This window comes from Thunnus maccoyii, chromosome 19 (genome assembly GCF_910596095.1).
Source record: "Thunnus maccoyii chromosome 19, fThuMac1.1, whole genome shotgun sequence".
NCBI lineage: Eukaryota > Metazoa > Chordata > Actinopteri > Scombriformes > Scombridae > Thunnus > Thunnus maccoyii.
The window spans coordinates 21,898,739-21,918,714 of record NC_056551.1 but is presented as its reverse complement, the minus strand read 5'-3'; the positions used below and the strand labels follow the sequence as shown (position 1 = coordinate 21,918,714).

General features: G+C 41.6%; 1 protein-coding gene across 18 annotated transcripts in view; it reads left to right on the top strand.

The window, feature by feature from the left end:
* Positions 1-1,045: 1,045 nt before the first annotated feature.
* Positions 1,046-19,976, top strand: part of LOC121885302 (formin-binding protein 1) — a 61,049-nt gene continuing 42,118 nt past the window's right edge. For 4 of the 18 annotated variants that reach the window (XM_042394640.1, XM_042394639.1, XM_042394633.1 and 1 more), the window contains exon 1: positions 19,364-19,754. In XM_042394640.1, the coding sequence (XP_042250574.1) occupies positions 19,665-19,754 (90 nt within the window). In that variant the 5' untranslated portion in view covers positions 19,364-19,664. Of the gene's footprint in view, positions 1,372-19,358; positions 19,755-19,976 lie in introns of those variants that run through there. The other 14 variants (XM_042394628.1, XM_042394624.1, XM_042394632.1 and 11 more) reach the window with 11 other exon arrangements.

Genomic DNA, 19,976 nt, shown 5'->3' with positions numbered 1-19,976 from the left:
GTGAAATTGGTATTTAATGCATTATAAGGGACTATTGGCATGAAACCTTTAATTTAGCAGCCTGTGTAAAGATTCACATAATTCATCACAATGATTATCATAACCATGATAAGGATAATTGCTGACATGGTGGATGTTTAATGCCTGGATGAGATGTAGCCTAGGTCAGTAAAAAAAAATTGAGGTATCAAACCAGTTTGCAGCAAAAATATATCTGTATTGTAATCTGTATATTCTTGAGGAATCTATAGATATATAAAATGTATGTCCCAGCCATAGTAACCACTGTTAGAAGATGCAGGAATGTCTTGCATTCTGAAATTGATCATTAATTAGCTTTTTTTGTAAATCTAGAAAATAAAGAATAACAACATGAACAAGAGGAGGTGACTATAAGAAGATAGGGACTGAAAAAAATATGTATGTGCACGTTGCAAGCTTGTGATTAACTGTGAGGATGATCGGCGCCACAAACGTACCCACAACTAGTTTTACATGCAGAGTTATAGCGGAAGTCTGGTTACAGTTTATACTAGATCATAATTATTTGAACAGAGAAGTCAAACAAAAGTCACATGTTGGGGCCCAAAAGTTTTGAATAAACTCATAGTTTAGTGCAAGGAACAAAATGATTTGTTTCCTCTCATGATGCTGTTTTCCTGCAGCAGAGCAGATTGATTGAAGAGACTGCTGTTTTAGCCTCTGATTCTTGTTGCACAAGAAGTTTCTAAACCTCTTGCACCTCCAACCCAACATCCTGTGTGCAAAGTGGAAGCTTGTGGCTGTTGTGTGGGGTATAAGTGTCAAGTAAACCTAGAGTTCTTGATGTCAGCACTATGCATGGTTAATACAGGTCTGACAGATTTAGAGAGATACGGAGAGAGAGAGACACAAAAAGACTGAAAGAGAAAGTAGGTCTAATTACCCCGACGTTATTATTAAACCCAGTGGGGTATTCAATGAAACATCTGCCACAGGGTGTGACCTTTTTAACCCCCACACCCACCCCCCCTTTTTTTTTCTTGCCTGTGCGCGCGCAAGAGCAGCTGTCATTGGGTCGAAAGCGGGTGCCCGCGCGCGCTGCATTTAGCGAGACTACCCTGTTTGAAGATTATGCTGCAGCAGCTCCTGGCCATCTTGTATCAGACAGGATGAGACGCTGAAAAAAAAAATACCGAGTAGCTACAGCAGCCTTTTTTTTTTCATTGTGCGTCAGACGACGGTCTTCAACCTGCGAATACCACAAAGACAGAAATAAAAAAAAATCCCATCTGCCGCTGTGTGTATTGAAAAATAAAAACACCTCATACGAGTTGTGGATTATTCCGAGGACATCGTACTGAAACCATGAGCTGGGGGTCAGAGCTATGGGTGAGTCTCAGTGCACTTGTATCGCTTGTTTAATGCTTTTACTGAACCCGTGTGTACATAACGGTACCCAGCTAAGAATAAACACGCTACGGACCAGCCGCAGTGGCTCCATATTTGCCGCTAAAACGACGTTTAGTAAGCGCTGCTCTGTGGATATTCAGCCTCAGTGACGTTAACCAACAGGGGGCTAATTTGTAGCGGTAATTGCCGAGGCTTATGTCTTTTATCTCGGGTGTCGTCAACGGTGATATATATTACATTTCCCCTCCTTCCTTAATAACAGGGTAATAAAATAACATAGGGTGCTGTTAGCAAGGAGGGTAGCTCTGGAAAACCCGCAGCTAACTAGCTCACCATCCATTTTAGTTAACACTTGGAGGATTTTTCTAACCACGCTTTGCACACACCCCCTCAAAATATAGCATAGCTGTTACAGCGGTGCCAAGTTGTCGAGATGCTGGTGTGTGTGTGTGTGTGTGTGTTCATGTTGCAGTGACACTTGTCTTGTGTGGTTTTATTTGTTGGCAGCTATTTGAGGAATGTGTTGTTACGTGTAACAAGGTGGGAAATTACATGCGTTGCACAGGCTGTGTCAGTAGAAGTGGATGGGGTGAAGTTCTCTTTATTTGTCTGGACACAAAAGGGTGCTGGAGCACCACAGTAGTGGAAAATGACTCACTAGTTATTGCACGTTATTAAAGGAAAGGTTCACAGTTTTTCAAGTCTGTCTTTAAAGAACAGTCAGGTGCCCTAGATGAGCATTGAAACACGTTTTTCTTGCTGTAATCATTCCTCCTGTTCATACTGACCATTAGAAGATCCCCTCATGGTGCACTTACAATGCAATTGATGGGGGGACAACATCCACAAGCCTGCTTTCTGTGCCAAAATGTATTCAAAAGTTAATCTGAAGCTAATATGAAGCTTCAGCTGTAAAAAATGAGTCAAATCACGTAGACATCTTTCAACGTCTTAGTCACTTTAGTGGCATTTTAGTTCCTCTTTGTGTTACTATACTTCCACCGCAGCTTCAACGGGGAAACGCTGTCCGAGGAAACACAAAGAGGCTTTAAATGTGGCAGATATCTACTCGATATGACCGATCCAGACTGCTGAAGCCTCATATAAGCTTCAAATAAACTTTTAAATACATTGTTGTGCAAAATGACTGTGTGGAAACGCTGGGGGATTTTGGCCCGTATCACCTGATGAATGAAATTGAAAGAATGATGTTTGAAAGTACATTTGAAGGGGATCTTTTAATAGCCAGTATAAAACCTCTTTCATTTTTCATATAGGCCACCTGTCTGTCGTTTTAAGACAGACTTGAAAAATTGCGAGCCCGTCCTTTAAAATGACATCTACTCCTTCTACCTCATCGAAAAAAATCCCTATGAAGATGCAGATATTTTTCATTTCAAATGTCGTAACCGCCGGACACGAGATGTATCCATCCACCGCTCTCAATGTACAGTATGTGTGTTGATTAACATTATATAATCTCTACTCACATCTGGCAGGTGAGTCTTTGATTTCATTGGACTGAGTAACAAAAACCCCTAGAGTTTTATAATCCACAGCTGTCACAAAATCAGGAGGACATAGGGTGACCTAATAGCTTATGAATGCTCGATTTGATTCATAAGGCTACCAAAACTCACCATGCTTTGTGAGCAACAACACAAGACAAAGTAGAAGCTCGCTGACCTTACTACAATAAATTCCTGTGCGATGATGTCACATTTCATCCCACTTAAATTCACTTTTTAAGGCGTGCTGGACTCATTTCAACCCGGTAGTAGCCCATATCAAGCCAGCTACTTTTATCAGTGGTATTTCCCCATATTCAGACACTCACTCACTCACACATTTAGGCCAGCATCTTGTAAACTACAGCACGGTAATAATGAAAATTACAGGACTGTAGACGAGCTATTTTTACGACATAATAATAAGCACTCGTGGGTGGTGGAATTCCTGTCGTCAGGGTTTTGTTTCAGCGGCTCGTGTTGTCATTTGGTTGTGGAAATGATCCACCTGAAAAGCGGTCATTCTGCTGTCTGTGTGCTGACGCTGCCTGGCAGAGGTGTCGGCTTGTTGATGCAGGAATCACTGCACACTTTGCATGAATGGTGGTATGTTTTCAGTGTGCGTGCGCGTGCGTTTGTGTGTCAAGAGTGTATGCTTGCAAGTTGCTACATGCGGGTTGGCATTTGAGCCGGCGAGAAGGGTCAGATCGTATGTACTTGAACTCATGTTGAATCTCTTGGAGTGTAAACATACTGTACATTTCTTTAAATGAAAATTGGTTCAATTGTGATGTGTAGGACACAGATTCTGCACACCTGATCACAATATTTGCTTTAGGATACCGCGTGGAGCACTTTTTTTTTTTGCCCTGATGCAAGCTGCAGTCTAAAGTCAATATTATGAGCTAGATATTTTTCCTCTCCACCGAGCAGTAAGAGGGTCTGGAGATAGTTAAATCAGAGATGTGTTTTCCTTTCTAAGAAAAAAAAAGGAGGGGGAGTCACTCCCCCCCCAAAAAATTCTCCAGTAATTTACCTGGTCCAAAGTTCACAGTGAAAAGCACCAGCACACTCCGCATTCTTTACGTTTTCCCAGTGATGTCAGTGTATTTTTTTACTTCACTACTGCAACGCTTGACCGAGAAACACTGCCGTCCAGATAGTCATGCAAAGCGAAACATAGCCCGTAGGTATTTTACAGACTTTTCATGTGTACCTTGAGTCTGGAAAACATTTGCAAGTTTTTTTTTAAACAAGAGACTGAGCTTTTGCAGAGAATAATGTATTACAACCAGATGCTCACTTCTTCTCCCCCCCCACCACAACCCCTATCCACCCCCTTTTAGCGGGTTGAATGGAATCCAGACACTTGTTTCTTTAATCTCGGGCCTTGAAAAAGAGCAACAGACAGACCGCAGCGATACTCTACAGGTGGCTGTTGCTATGGAGAAGGCGCACCGTTTTGTTTTCTTGTTGTCCCAATACCAGATCAAACAGCAACAACATAACACCAGCGCTGTTTCTGTGGCAGCGCCCACATTTTCACGCAGGGCAAGGGCAGGATGTTGTGGCCTGCAAGTACCTTCTGGCTATTAACCATGCATGCATGTATAATAGCAAAATCATAAGCTACCAATTATTAAAGCAAACATGCAACATCAGCTTTTCCAGATTCCTCTGATGTCATATTGAGAAGCAAGATCCAATATATTTTGAACATCAGATCATTTTTACAGTGTTCACAATCGTTTTCTTTCACCATAGTTTGCTAACAATTTAGATGGTGCAACTTAACAGAAGAAGGATGAGACACCACGTAGGTTTTTATCATGCTCATCCTGTTGTTCTTCTTCTCTGCAAACAGGAAAGTAAACGATATTTCAGGAAGTGAAGTTACAGTCGAGCAGGGTTTCTCAACCTCTTGCAAACACGACTGTGCTGTGGTGAGACAGTGCAAACTGGCAATGCCGTGATTTTCTCCCCCATCAGCCTTTCATAATCAGCATGGAGTTTTAACTTTATTACAATAGAGAGACAGCAGCGGTAGAGGAAGGGAAAGGTCGAGCCGTATTGTGCTGAATCAAAACAGTATTGATTAAGTAGTTTGCTTGATTTGAAATTGTGAAAATGGCATTCAAGCTCACACAGCTACCAGGGTAAATAAATAAACAGAGAGGATTGTGGTAGACCTGTATTGTTCTTGCCGTGTGAGTCACGGTGAGTAAAACACCACATAGAATCCAAAATGTTGAATGCCTTTAGTGCAACATCACAGCGCTGATTATAGTATTCACTGTGCTCTTAAAGACAGACTTTGGGAATGTTTGCTTCCTTGAAAATGATCACCATCACGGTCCCGTTCTTGCAACATTACTAGCGAGGCACTGTACCAACTGAAGTGTTACAAAAACAATGTTTGAGAAGAGTCCAGCTGCCTCATGCCCATTGACCTGAAAATACTTACTTAGGGAATTAAAACCATTCTCTATTCTTCGTTTAGTCTATAAAATATTAAAGATTTTGTCCGACCAGCAGTCCAAAACCAAAAAATATTCATTTTACTGTCATATATGATAAATAAAGCAGCAAATCAGAGAATATTTATCATTTTTGCTTGAAAAAATGACTGAAAACGTGAACCGGATATCAAAGCCGATTCATTTTCTGTTGATTCGCTAATCTATTAATCGTTTAATCTGTAAAAAACCTAATTACATTTTGACAGAGTCGTCTCCATAGAGAACTGAAATGTGCAGGAAGTGAAGGCAGATTCTTAAATACCGATTGTTTTCTATTTGAGCGAGCAGAGTAGGAAGTAAACGGTTCAGCATGACATGCATGCACAGTAAAGGACCCCGAAACCCCTTCCAAAAGAAGCATCATGTACAAACGCAACCGAGGAAGAAGGAAGTCAGATGCGGTGAAACATGTGACTGTGCGTCAGGGGCCAGGGAGAAAAAAAGGGAAATCGGAATTATAAATGACTATTTTATTAACAAACTATAGAGGTGTAAGACTTCAAATAAACCTGTTAGCAGTGCTTGATCTGTTGTAGAAAGTCTGAAATATGGGAGACTGCAACATCTCAGGTATTTCCTCTCAGGGCTCAGGTATCAGAGAGACTGATCAGTCAGTCCAAGCAATCAGGCCAAAATCATTTTGTTAAGGCAGATCAAACAGGTGGTTTTATCACACAGATAACATGCTCAGACTAAACATCATCACCACGTAGCAGCTAAAAGAATAAAAACCTTATCATCTGTTTTTTTTACAAGAAACAAAGCAAACTACAACACCTTTTCACTATGATACATCTCGAATGTTTCACTTCTTCTGTGTGGTTATATTTAGGAACTGGACGTGAGCTACTTTTTCTCACGTAGCATGTAGGAGTCTACTAACTCTTCATACTCTGAAGGATGTAAAGGTATTTTTATTTTTACCTGTCACACAACTTGTCGATGAGGCAACATGAACAAAGTTGAAACTCTACTCAAAGAGCAGCAGCTGAAGGTAAGTTATCATCAGCAGCGGGTTCATAGCTGTAGGTATATCAGCCAATGGGTGGTCCCTGACTGGACCATGCTTTACTAATTACTGTACCTTATCCAAATGATGCATCACTTTGTTTATTGAGTGTTAGCAGAGGTAAGAATGTGTGTAGCCGTCTGGCTGTTGGGAACAGCTTGAGAGAGTTAATAGTCTAGCTTGTCTAGTCTTTTTAATTGTACACACATGCCTATCTGTTGGCCATCGCCCATGATGTAATTGAAAAGGGAAAGTTCCTATTGTCTGGAGAGGCCTCCTTAAACATCACTTGTTTTCTCTCATGTCGTTAAGCGGCGCTCCAGACGTCGCCACGGGGGCACAGACAGAAGACTTCAATCGAAACCTCATGCTCTTGTTTTGGTGGATTTCAATCGAGCGAGATATCAGGGCAGATCTCCTCGGTAGTGTTATTTTGAGATGAGTTTGGAGATGTTATTTCTGAGATTTCCTCCCTGTGTTTTTTCTGCTGTCGTATCTCATCTGGGCTCAAGTCTTCTCCAGGGTCCAGCCTTCATATCCCCCCCCCCCCTGCTGCTCACTTGACATTCAGGGCACTTCCAGGACTGAAACCTGAGCTAGTTTGTTTCTTTCTGTCGGTGTGTTGGAGTCGGGGGGATGATGGGGAGGGGGAGGAGGGGAGGGGAGGGGGGGGGGGGCGACTCTCAGCAGACTACGACAGACAACCCCCGTTAACTCTTCACCACCCACCTGCTGAATAAGTGATACCACCCCTATCCCATTTTCTCTTCACCTCTTTTTTTTTTTTTTTTAAGCCCCCCTGATGGTAAAATAGTGATGAATGGATCCACATGTGATCTGAAGGCCCCAGACTGCACCCCAGGGAGTGAGAAGCAGGAGGAAAAGAGAAAGAACACAATAAAAAGGCATTTCTGCTCTGTCACACTCATTGGCAGCCTATCCTTGCAAGTTTCTTCTGCTGTTCACTTAGTAGAAATTCATCCTTTTCAACTGCAACTGACGATTATTGTCAGTATTGACTAATCTGATGATTTTTTCCTTGATTCATCAATTTGTTGACATCCTGGAAATGTCATTTTATCTAATTAACAGTCCAAAATCTAAAGATACTCAGTTTACTGTCATGTATGACACAAACAAGCTTAAAATTCTCACATTTGAGAAGCTGCAACCAGCAATGTTTTTGGCATTTAAAAAATGACTAGAACGATTATTCAGTTATCAAAATCTGTTGTCCAACTTCAGTTTTGCGTCATATATTTGTAAACCTATACATCGATGCTTTCAGTATTTCTGTTTACCTAAACTACATCCACTGAACTAACCACTGACATTTCTGTCCGTCTCAGATCTGCATTTTTTTATCCACAAGTGTAATCCTTCCACTTCCTCAGAGCTGAATAGGAGAGGTCTAAGCTATTTTGTAATTTTGTCCATGAGAAGGTGACTCAGTCCTTCCCCTCACACACTGTTACAGCCTCTAATCTTTAGTCACTGCCTCTTCTGTTATTTGTAAAGTCAGTCTCTAATCACTGCTCCGACTGTGGAAATTATACCACCAGTAGGACCTCAAATCACATGAGCTCTGACATATTCGTCACCTGAGCCCGTTCTCCTGATTTATTGCTGTATTGTACTCTACATACTTGTAGGTGACATTCGTTCTTCAGGTTGTTACAGCATTGAGTTTCTCTCAAACAGAGAAACACTACTGTAGAACAGAGGTCGCACTGTGAAGCGTTTTACGGTTATTCGAGGTGGAAGTTGATGAACAAAGGGCTACAACCTCTTTTTTTTTTTTTTCCTGCAGCGTTTCCATTGAAACTACTCATGCTTTCAAGCTGAAGTGTACCTCATTGTAGATAAAACTGTGTAGCTTTAAAGGAGTGAGAGTGACAGAAGGATTCAGCCACAGCAAGTGGAATAAATGAAAACACAGCAGATATATGCAATGTATTACAAACTGTGAAAAAGAAAATCTTACTCATGGCTCAGCGTTCACATATGTACGGCAATAACAAATGCCCTATTTCTTGGTTTCGAATGAGGTCATCTCGACATGTAGAAAACAACTAACAAAACGGAAACCTGGTCCCAGTCGAAAGGAAATCACAAAAGGTTTGTTGAGACCAAATGCAATTTTTTTAAAAATTTCTGCAGAATCATCCTCTCCAGTGTTTTTGCAGTAACAAACGGACGTGACAGCACAGATGTTTGCCGTCACTAGCTAGCAAACACACCGGCTACGTTTGTGTATGTGTGTTAAAGCGCCAACAATGCTAGAGTAAATGTTATTGGCTCTGTTATTTTAAGTCCTCCATCTGTCCTCTTTTGTGATCATGGAGTTAGGGGATGCCTCTGAAGCCAAGAAACAGCGGGATCGCCGCTTATGTGACAGTAGTGGTTTGTTATTCCGCCTCTTGAAATCTCTTCATTTTCAGGGGATGCCAGATGTGTTCAGTAGACACGGCTGGTACCACGTGAACCTTTTTAACAGCTACTTTACGGCCGCTTAAATGTGAAATGATTTAAAGCCATAATGAAAACTGGCTCGTGCGGCCCGTTACCACACATTTGTCTCGCACTGCTAAGAGATATTCCCCGACTGCTCTCCTCTCCAGCCCGCTCACGCCTTACTTTACATTTACTCATTTGCTCAGTTTTTTTGTCTGTTTTCATCACACTCACTCACCGGCTTGTCCCTCTCCCCCCCGAACTGGCTCTCTCAGACGTTGAGATGTTAATGGATGCAATGCATCTGTGTTACTTCAAAGTACAGCTTGTTTGCAATGAACGTGAAATGTTTCTCAGCTTACAATAGCAGGATTGACCTCGAATTTTTTGTGATTATTGAGAGGCTGTGTGAGCTTGAGGAGGCTTCCCTAGCAAGACTGTGTGGCAGTCTGTTACTGACACTTTGTCAAAACATTTTTTTGCTCCAGCTACAGTCGGAGTAACTGGTTTAATTTTGGGTGGAGGTCACTGATTGTATTAGTCAATAGTGTTGGCAGTTAATGGCATTTGAAATCGTATCCGTTGTATTTATATCTACTTCCTCGAGTGAGGTCAGGCTTCATACAGTAACACAGACAGCTGTCCTTATCAACTTTACATGTTTCTAAGCTATTAAGTTTCAAGTGCTAACCTTCAATATACTGTACATTAGCATATGAAACACTGGCGTACAGTGTATTAAACAAACAGACATCTGAGTGTCTCCAGGATGAGTAAGTCCCATCGTTACTCATATCCTGAGACGAGGCTTGTCAGGGTGGAGTGAAAGTGCTGCCATGCATTTCCAGAGAACTTCTCTGAAAAACTCTTAGTGCTGCCAGCAAAAAAAAAAAAAGAGGACCACCTATAAATTTCATCTCATTTTGATGATACAGTAAAAGTACTTATGTATTCCAAGTCCTCCGAGGCATCCTATCCCCAAAACGAATGTAAATATTCACAGCATCAGCATTAAGCCTTTTGTTGTTCGCAAGAGAGAATAGAGCCAAGATCTCAAAGTCCTTGTGGGCTGTCAGCAGGTTAAAGTTTCGGCTTTATAGTAGAATAAAAGCAGCTGGGGAACTCAAATAGCAAACTCTGTGTGTGGTAAAAATGAAGCATATGTAGTAGGAGACTACAGCAAATCCCCTTCCATCTCTAGAGCCAGAGTGTTTTCTTATCCTATAAAATAATTTAGAGTAAATAATTCAGAACAAATGTGAAAGGATCGCTCACTTTACCATAGATTTGCCCAACGCACTGTTGATTCTAGACGTCAATCTTAGGAAACCATGCCATCAACCGCAGAAGCTGTATTTTTATCTGTCAGATAAACATGAGATCATAAACAGGGTCACACCATTGTTGCACAATGCAATGCCCTGGTTTGAAATAGCACCTCTGCTCATTGATAGAAGTAGCCAGAGTTGCCTGCATGACTTTTAAAATATCGTCTGCAGTATCTAAGCTAAATGCATCATTAAATGGATAAAGACTTACACCGGCCAAATGTCTAGTGAATGTTCAGATTTGACCAATCAGCAGATTACCATTGTTTGTTTGGCTGGTGAGTGAAGCAAATCTACCAGCCGCTTGCATGTTTTACAAGCATTTGGCTGGTGGCTGGTTGCCAATTTTGCGCCGTGACAAGGAATATTACAAAATTCAAAAAGAGAAATGCAATACATATTGGCAAATAGCCGGACGGAGCCCCGCTGCGGTATGATTTGATTTTGGAGGGAGGGATTTGACTCTTGTCATCTGAAGCTAAGCTATGAAGCTGTAGTAATAGTCAGTAAGGGAAATTGCAAGAAGAGAAGCTTTACATGACACTGCCAGAAAAAAAGGCAGTACGTCAGATCTATTTATGATCTCAAACCGTAAGCAAATGAAGCACAAATATCCTTAATCTAGTCTCTCATTTACTACCGTAACGTTTGCCAGCACACTTAATTATATGCCAGTCTCACAATATCCATAGCAGCTGTGATTAAATTTTAAGACTGACACCTATTGGCAAGGAAGTCTAGTAATCATAAAGGTATTATTTTGACCTGTTGCAAGAGAACACGCGGTTATTATGTACAAATCATGGTTATCCTCCTGTGGAAAAAAGGCCTGCGTGAGACATGTCATGGCAGCGCATAGCTGGAGTGCCTTGGCAGGGAATTCACCTGACCCATGTATAGCATTTACGCTCTCGGTGGACAGCTGAGCAGAGGTGCCATTTACAGTAATAGTCAGTGTTAGCTTACTCCTTTTGGCCTTAACACTGTTTATACCATTCGTTAACTTCCTGGACAAACAGAAGATTACCTTGACAACTAACTTCATCAGCTCTAAAGTGAGACATTTTTAGCAAAGGCCACTTAGCACAAGTAGGTCACTGTAGGCCATTTTTTTGTCCCCTAAGTGTGTGTAAACCCTCATCATGTCAGCCATTGTTCTTATATGGATTAATTTCACCATTAACACTCCACTTGCTACAGCTGTCCGTGCCCATTAGAGCTGCCACGGTAACGCAATTACATCACACCCACCGCAGAGTCGAGCTTATCGCCGATCGATTGAAGATAACAGCTTGCTAGCAGATAGTGTCATTGCTGTTTCTGCTCCATATTGGGCATATGCTAATGTTCAAAGTTTTCCCCTTAATTCCAGAGGATTTGTTATATAAGAATTAAAGAGCTTTGTCCTCCAAAAGAACAAAAACAACTCAACGAGAACAATGGCTAATGTGTGTTAGCTGGCCCGGCAGGATTAATCCTCAGAACGGCAGCGTCCTATTGGGCGGTGAAGGTAGTTACAAGGGATGTGTAGTAATCAGATTAATACCAGCGTCATTTAATCAAGTTATGCGCCGGTCACAACGTTTCTGTTGTTCCTTCTCACTTTACCTTTCGTTCCGCCTGCATCAGATGAATTTGTTCTCGGAGATGATGTGTTTGGATCCACTCTTTCACCATTAAAACTGCTGGGCTACACCGAGACCTGTTCTTCCGTCGTATCCCGTTCTCCTGAGATGGATTAACTTTGTCCGGGGATCCTTTTTTTTTTATACTCCGGTGTCGCGTGAAGACAATGACCATGTTGCGCAGACGAAGTGAGTTTTTCGTCTTCCTGGACAGCGTTCGCTCCGTGAAATCAGAAAAGGAGGAGCAAAAGGAGGAGCAAAAGGAAGAGCAACGGCTGAGCCCTTATGAAGAGTATCTGCAGGTGCTGCTGCAGATGAAGATGGCCAGCGCTGTAAGTGAGCAGGGCAGTAAAACAGCTCTGGATTGAGTCAACTCATTGAAGCGTACACAGTAATGTTAGTCTAGAAAGTGCAACAAAGGCTGTATGCTTCATATAATGTGCCGATCAACTGCCTGTCACATGACAAGAAAAGTTTGTTGGACTTTTACAAAGGCAGAGCGGGCTGGGCAATTATATCTATATCGTGATATGAGACTAGATATCATAATATCATGATATAAGTGTTGCCTTTACCTGGTTTTAAAGGCTGCATTACAGTAAAGTGACATCATTCTGGGGAAGTTACCAGACTTTTCCAGCTGTTGTATTATTTGCCTTTACCCACCTAAAAAGAAAGCTGCAGTAGAAGATTCATTTTGATGTTCATGAATGAGTTGCCCACCCTTCCAGTTACTATGACTCACGACTAAGAGCCAGCAATTTCCTCTTGTTTAACTGCTGCAACAGGGTTGGTATTTCTTATCGGGCGAACCGTCTACTCACACACGATACCGTTTGCAACACAGACGGAGGTAGAGTGATTAAATAGCGAACGGGGATCTTGGCACAAGCAGTCGCAGAGAAGAAATGTTTTACGAGCGCAGAAGCATGACACACGTGCGCAGAACACCGACACACATTCTTAAATTTCAGATGGTCTGAGGCGTTGTTTCTATAAATATTTGCACGGTATGCAAACAAGAGCTCTTAACACACAAGGCCATCCGCTGCCTAAAACAGCTGTTCATATCATGCATGAAAGTCTGTATATGTGAGTATTTAGTGTTTATGTTTTCCTTTCAGAGGAATATTTTGCATAGATACTTGCCAACATCTGGCAGCCGATGACTGATCTTTAACAGTGAGAGCGAAAGTCTTCATAATGTCAGTGTTGTTAGGATTGTCTGGCTGGTATTTTGTAGTCATCCAGTCCTTGAGAGAGAGCAAATAAACATTTATTTATTTGTTGTATTGGCTTATTTTACCACTTATGTAGACTGTCTGAAGCCGTCCCATGAGGAATGGATGTCTTTGCTTTGTTATGATTTCATTTGAGGGTTTTTTTGGTCAGGAGGCTGATACAGTATGTCATTCTTAACCTTAAAAGGACAAGTTCACAATTTTTCAAGTCTGTCCTAAACCAACAGTCAGGTGCTTGTATGAACACTGAAAGAGGTTTCCCTCACTGTAATCATTCCTCCTGTTCACACCGGCTATTAGGCTGTAAGATCCCCTTCAAAGTGATGGATCTGCCCCTTTTACAGTCTTTTTAAGCATCAAATTCCCTCTTTGTGTTTCCTTGGACGGTGTTTCCCTGTTGAGCTGCGGTGGAAGTATAGCACCAAAAAGAGGAACTCTGGCACTAAAAAGACTGTAATGTTGAAAGATATCCACTTGATTTCACTCAAGTGGACAGCTGAAGCATCACATTAGCTTCAGATAAACTTTTAAATACATTTTTGTTTGAGGACTGTGGATTTTGGCCCCCCACTTCTTACATTGTAAGTGCTTTATGAAGGGATCTTCTAATGGTCAGTACTAACAGGAGGAATGATTACAGCAAGATAAACCCTATTTCAGCGTTCATTCAGGCACCTGTTGTTTTTCAGACAGATTTGTGGATCTGTCCTTTAATAACCTAAAGCGAAATAGCTGAGTGCAGCTATTCAGCGGCCCAGCACATGATCATCAGTCTTTGTCTTTGTTTATGTCTGTGCACGTGTGTGTGTGTGTGTGTGTGTGTGTGTGGTTGTGTGTTTGTGAGACCACTGTCCCCTTTTCCTGTGACTACTCTCTGACACAGGGGTTACACAGGGCTATGGAGGCATTGTTCCGCCCCGCTTTCTTGGACAAAGCCTGGTGTGTGTTCGAGAGAGGGTTTGGCATCTCCCCCAAATATTTGTTCATGCTGCTGGACGCCCACTGTTGCGAGACACAGCGAGGCATTGCATGCATTGACCAACTCATGGGCGACAGTAAATTTCAGTGTCTCACTGAGTCATCCCTGGTGCGTCCTGACCGCTGCAGTTAGCGAGAAGCGGTACGCGATGCTCTGTGTAATCACTAGGAAAACAACTCCATTAGACATTTATCCTCCACTTTGCGTTATTCAACAAGGGCTAGTTTTGCTAGAACAATCGGGCTATTTGGCAGTACCCTCGCAGCCTAATGAACAGTTTTGGATGAATGCAGTTTCCTCCTCGCCACTCTCTCATTCTCACTGCAGTCTGCTCTTCGTCAGCTTATGAGACTCATTCATGTTTACCATAAAATTTCCAACAGACTTAAAACCAACTTCTCCCTTTTTAGTCATCAGACTAGGTGTAGGCTTGTTTATGACGCCATCAGTGCTTCTCACCATAGTTTCTGACACATCACTACGTCTCCAGTTTCAATTTCAATCAATGCACCGGGGACTCCAGATTAGCACATGCTCTCCATGGGACTTTAGGGGTAATTTAGACCAGTAGAAGAGAAGTGAGCTCTTCTACTATCAGAACAGATTGCCAGGGCTTTGATGTTTTCAACACAAGCCCATAACCCCCCAACCTATCTACTGTCCCTGACCAGCACATTGAACCAAAAGACAAAAGCATCTATAGGCCTCTTGTCCCATTGTCCTCCCTCCAGCAGAACATCTGACCGCGCCCCCCCCCCCCCCCCTCCCCCCCCCCCTCTCTCCCGCCTCTGTGGATTACCCCTACACTGGCGTGACAGCTGCTTTTCGTTGTCTCAACAGGTTTCCTGTCAGGGGGCTAGACTTCATATAGACTCCACTGACAGTCTGAAAGTTTAAAGCTGAGTGTGTATTATTTATCCTAATAGTCCTGATTTTAATGCTTGTAGGTTAACAATTAAATTCATCTAAGTTATATGAGATTAATATTACAGTAAGTTACTTTAAGATCCAAAGTTATGTGTGACTTCAGATATATGTTTGGGGTCAGTTTGTAACTATGTCACTCTATTCTTGTCCAGGCGATGCAGAAACTAATCAGGAACACTGCGCACTCATCGGTGAAATCCTCCATAATTACACCCATCTGAAATCAATGCACCGCTGCACCGTTACCAATTAAATTAATGAGATATCTATTTATTGAGATTTTTTCTAGAATTATCTAAAGGTTTACAAGCTGTAAGTATTGAGTTTGTTTTTTAGTGGACATGTTACACTATTAGATTTTAGTATCATTTTTTATAGCTCTGCATACACGTGTATACAAGCACGATGGCTGATTCACATCTGTATTCAAATCTTTTGCCCTTATTAGTAGGTGATTTCCTCTCCCCGTCGTCCGTCCGTTCCCTCGGTTGACCGGTGAAACAGCTCCCTTTCTTCCTCCTCTCTTGTTGTTTTTAATGGCGTATTGATTTTTTTTCTGTGATCATCAGAGCAGCAAACCAACCCGCGGAGGTGGTAAGAAGTGTCCCCAGGAATGTTTGTTCAGAGGTTTAAAACAGTGAGCTCCTTGTATCACCGGGCTCGCTGTAAAGTGAAGAGTCACCACTTGCCAGAGATTGTCTGTCTGTTTCAAGCTCTTGATCCACGATCCGATTATCTCGCCCTTATCTTCACAAAAAAGAGAGACGACCACGTCAGATGGTTCTTATTTAGTGTTGTGTGCATTCATTCATCATCAGTCAACATTTAATGAGGTTTACTGGATCATTATTACGTAATCTGTCCCAAAGAGAAGTTTGTGGTCAGGTCACAGACGTATTCCTTCGTATACTCCATTTATTGCAAACTGGAGATGAAAATAGTGACACCAGCAGCAATCCCATCAGAGCTACTGAAGCTGCCAGAGTGTTGTTTGGTCATTAAGTTGATTTTATCATGTTTGATTGAGTCATTTGTTCAGATAAGAGCTTTGTCTCCTTAATAAATTATTCAAACACAATAGCTCCTGCTGATATTGACCTGTCAGCATAAGTGGCTAAGAACAGGGTCATTACTCTACACTGACCTTTATGGTAAAAAACAGAAGAAGAAGAAGCCAAGTCTTGATGTGGTGTCATGCAGTTCTGCATTTTTGTCACAATAAGAGACTGTTGAGGGTATAAGTCCTCACATTATGATCAAAATGATCCCAGTTTACATGACCAGCACCAGTTACTGAATATGCCTGAGGACCTTATATTACAAGAATTGAATTTACTTTTGTCAACTTTCCATCTCACCAAATTAGGCCAACACTCCGCATCCCAACTATTTAAGCAATTAGAGCTGCAACCAGTGTTTATTTTCAAATCACTATTCATCCACTGTTTAGTCTGTGAAATGTCAAAGAGTAATGAAAAAAAGGCCATTTATCCTTTCTTAAAAGTCACAGTGATGCCTTCTGTTTGCTTGTTTTGTCCAAGCAACAGCCTGAAGATATCCAGTCGACTACCAAATACTGTATGTACAGTATGTTGAAGAAAAACAGCAAATCCTCACATTTAAGAAGACGGAATCAGAGAGTTTTTGGTATTTTTGCTTGAAACTCTGGTCAGTATCTGTCCTTCATTGAAAAGAAGCTGTTTGTCAGGTAAAGAACCATCAGCTGTAATGGACGTAGGTTTGCCCCAGGCTCACCTCTACCTAATGTGTGTCCTTGTGTTTTATTTTTCTCTGCTCTGTCAATGTTAAACAGAGAAGAAGGAGAAAAGCTTGGTGCTGTAGGGTTGCAGGTCAATCGGTCCTCGGTATGGCACAGATCAGGAGATCTGATCTGGAATGGTAGCTAAATAATGTGCATTAGTTCAGATTAACCGGCAAACCGATGTATTAAAATGACCCATAATCCCCGTCACCAGTCGGGAAGGGTTGTAGGTCAGGAGACTGATCCTTAAACAACCGTGTATTTGTTTTCTTTACAGCAACACAGGACAGCCTCTATATATATTTAGTAACTGCAAAGTGTCTCCTTTGTTCTCTGTTTGAACCTGTTTCCCATTTCCTGGATAATAAAGTTCTATTTATTTTCTTTCATGCACTACCACAATAGTACACGCATCACAGTGAGTCGGATTGTGTCCTGAAATAACAAGCGGGACGGGACTGGTTTGTCTCCTGAAGGGACTCCCCCCCACACACACACACACACACACACACACTTATCCCCTCCTGTAGGAACAAGGTCAAGTGTCAGAGGCTGCAAATGACAGAATGGAAGTAAAACAAGAGCAGGGGAAAGAGATATTAGTCTTTGTTACAGAGGTCATAGAGGGAATTTTACAAAAGATCCCTTTTGCAGTTTTGAATATGAGTGAAGTCACTGTTAGTGTATTATTAGTGTACAGTGTTTACACACTAACTTCAGTAACCAGGATTCATTTTACCCAAAGCATAAACCAGGGCAGATCTAGCTGATATTGACAGTTGAATCATTGACAAACCTTTTGCAGTGCAGCCCAAGTAAAAAAAATGTACCAGAATCAATATGTGAGAGTTCAAAAAATCCAAAATATTACGATATTCAGTTTAATGAACACATAACATGAACAAGTTTTTGATAACGGTGCCTTTAATTTATTTGTTGTGTTTCTATATTACCTCAAACATACAGTATCTTTATGTATTGAACAGATCAGGCTCTGCTTTGTAGCTTGTTGCCAACAATCGGTCAGATTTTTGAAGTTCATCTTTTCCTACTGAGAATATTTGAATAGTCACGTGTATCTTTGGCATCTTAACACTTTTTCTAAGGAAACAGCTACAGAAATGAAAGCAGGGAAATGGAAAAATGGTTTTGTCTTCACCTCTTGTCTTGTGTTTTTTGAAATAATTGTGTTCACAGTCCAGATCGTAGCCAGACGTACTGCTAAAAATGTTGGAGAGCTACATGACAGCATTTCATTTCTGTTAAACATTTTTTCCTCATTTCTACAAACTCTTACAGATTCTTATCAATTAACAATTAATCATTCGGTCAATAAAATGTCAGAAAAATGTGAAAAATGTCTGTTTTCTTTTCTGACCGACAGTTCAAAAACCCAAAGATACTGTGTTTTATGATCATAGACAACTAAGAAAGTGCACACATATTCACATTTGAGAAGCTGGAACCAGTAAATTTTTGCATTCTTGCTCAAAGATCCCCTCCAGGCATATTTTAAGGCACATAAAAATACTCTGCTCTGACTAATATTTCGTGTCTGATGTGGTTTTTCCATTAAAAAAAAAAAAGTTCCATTACCTGGTTAGAAATTCTTAAATTGGCATCTAAAACCTCCTACCTCATTAAAAAATCTAGCGTCTATGAATCTGCAAATATCTTTCATTTAAAAAGATTAACTGCCGGACACATGATATCTCTTACTTCTCTTCATTCTTAGTGTTTGTGTGCAGAGGAGATTCAGACTCAAGATTATCTGTGAGCACAGAGAAACTTTCCACTTTGAGCAGATGAGTGTGAAAACAATCTCGAGGTGCCAAACCCCGGGGAAGTGAAGACTTTCAAGAGAAGTAACAAGAAGCAAAACACATTTTTGAGTGAAGGAGAGGGGGGAAACTTGTCTGTCAGTCGACTATTTGATTAATCAACTGATCGTTTAATTCCAAAGTTTGTAGTTGTTATCCTCTCCTTTTCTCCTTTTCCCTTCAGTCTTCAACATAATCTGGCTGCTTTACTTCCCTTTTGCTTACAGACACACGTCATTGGATCTATTTTTATTTGTCAAATGATTGAAGAAATGTATAAATTGCGCACAGGAGGTTGATGTAATGCATATAAGCGTGCTAATGTGTGACACACTTTCACATAAAGTGTTGTTTCCTTTGACATTTCCTTCACTCAGAGTGATAATTTATTAATTTGCTCTTTGTCTTGCTAGCGGGGGAATCGCCTTGTTGATGAATTTTCCGTTTTACCCCTCGTCTGATATCAGCAAAGATCCATGAGCTCAGAATGATTCATCATACGGCGGGTCGTAACCTTTACGCTGTTCTTTTATGTCATATTAGATTTTAGAAATATGGCACAGTGTTTATGCAGCCCGCGGCATAGACTAGCCCCCACCCCCCAAAAAAATTTAATCCCATCCTGTATAATCCCGCCTCTTCTCTCATCTCCTCTCAAGCCCCCACCCTCTGTTTTTCCTCTCTCTCTCTCTCTCTCTCTCACTATCCTCCTGTCCCATCCCACTTATTCCACCTTACGCCTGATGGAGCATTAAGCCTGAATGCTGTGGGCAGCCACCGGGGCCTCACATTCAGAGTGTGTGTGTGTGTGCGTGAGTGAGTGAGTGAGTGAGCCGGCACTGCATCGGTTCCTCCCTTTGCTCTCCGGGATCCCTGCTCATTCCAGACAATCGGGAATTACTTGCTACAAACCCTGCAGTGTATTTGTGATCGTGTGGGAGTGGGGTCGGTGGACGCAGAGCCCAAAAAACACACCCGGGCGCAAGCTCTCAGCAATCAGCGCTCGCTCCGCTCGGATACCTGGGAAATGGTTTTGCGGATGCCTCTGCTGACCTAACCTCAGCCTTTTTTTTTGTTGTGCTGCTTTGGTTGGAAGTTGGATGTACATTTTTCTGGATTTGGATATTTCAAAAGGGTCCACATTCCACACAAGAGGCAAACAGGATAAAATGGTGCCCCTGCAAAAAAGGGTAATCTGAGTTATGTGCGGGGGAGTGTGTGTGTGTTAGGGAGAGAGAGAGAGAGGGGAGACAGAGAGGGGGGGGGGTTTATGTGCACAATGTGGCTGCAGTGACCTGCTGATTGTTGTTTTGTTCCTTGAATTGTTGCTGCTTTGTAATAAGGGAGCAAAATGCTGTTTGATTACTTTAATTGGCACATGAGGTTGAAGAGTGAGCATGCCCCTGAGCGTT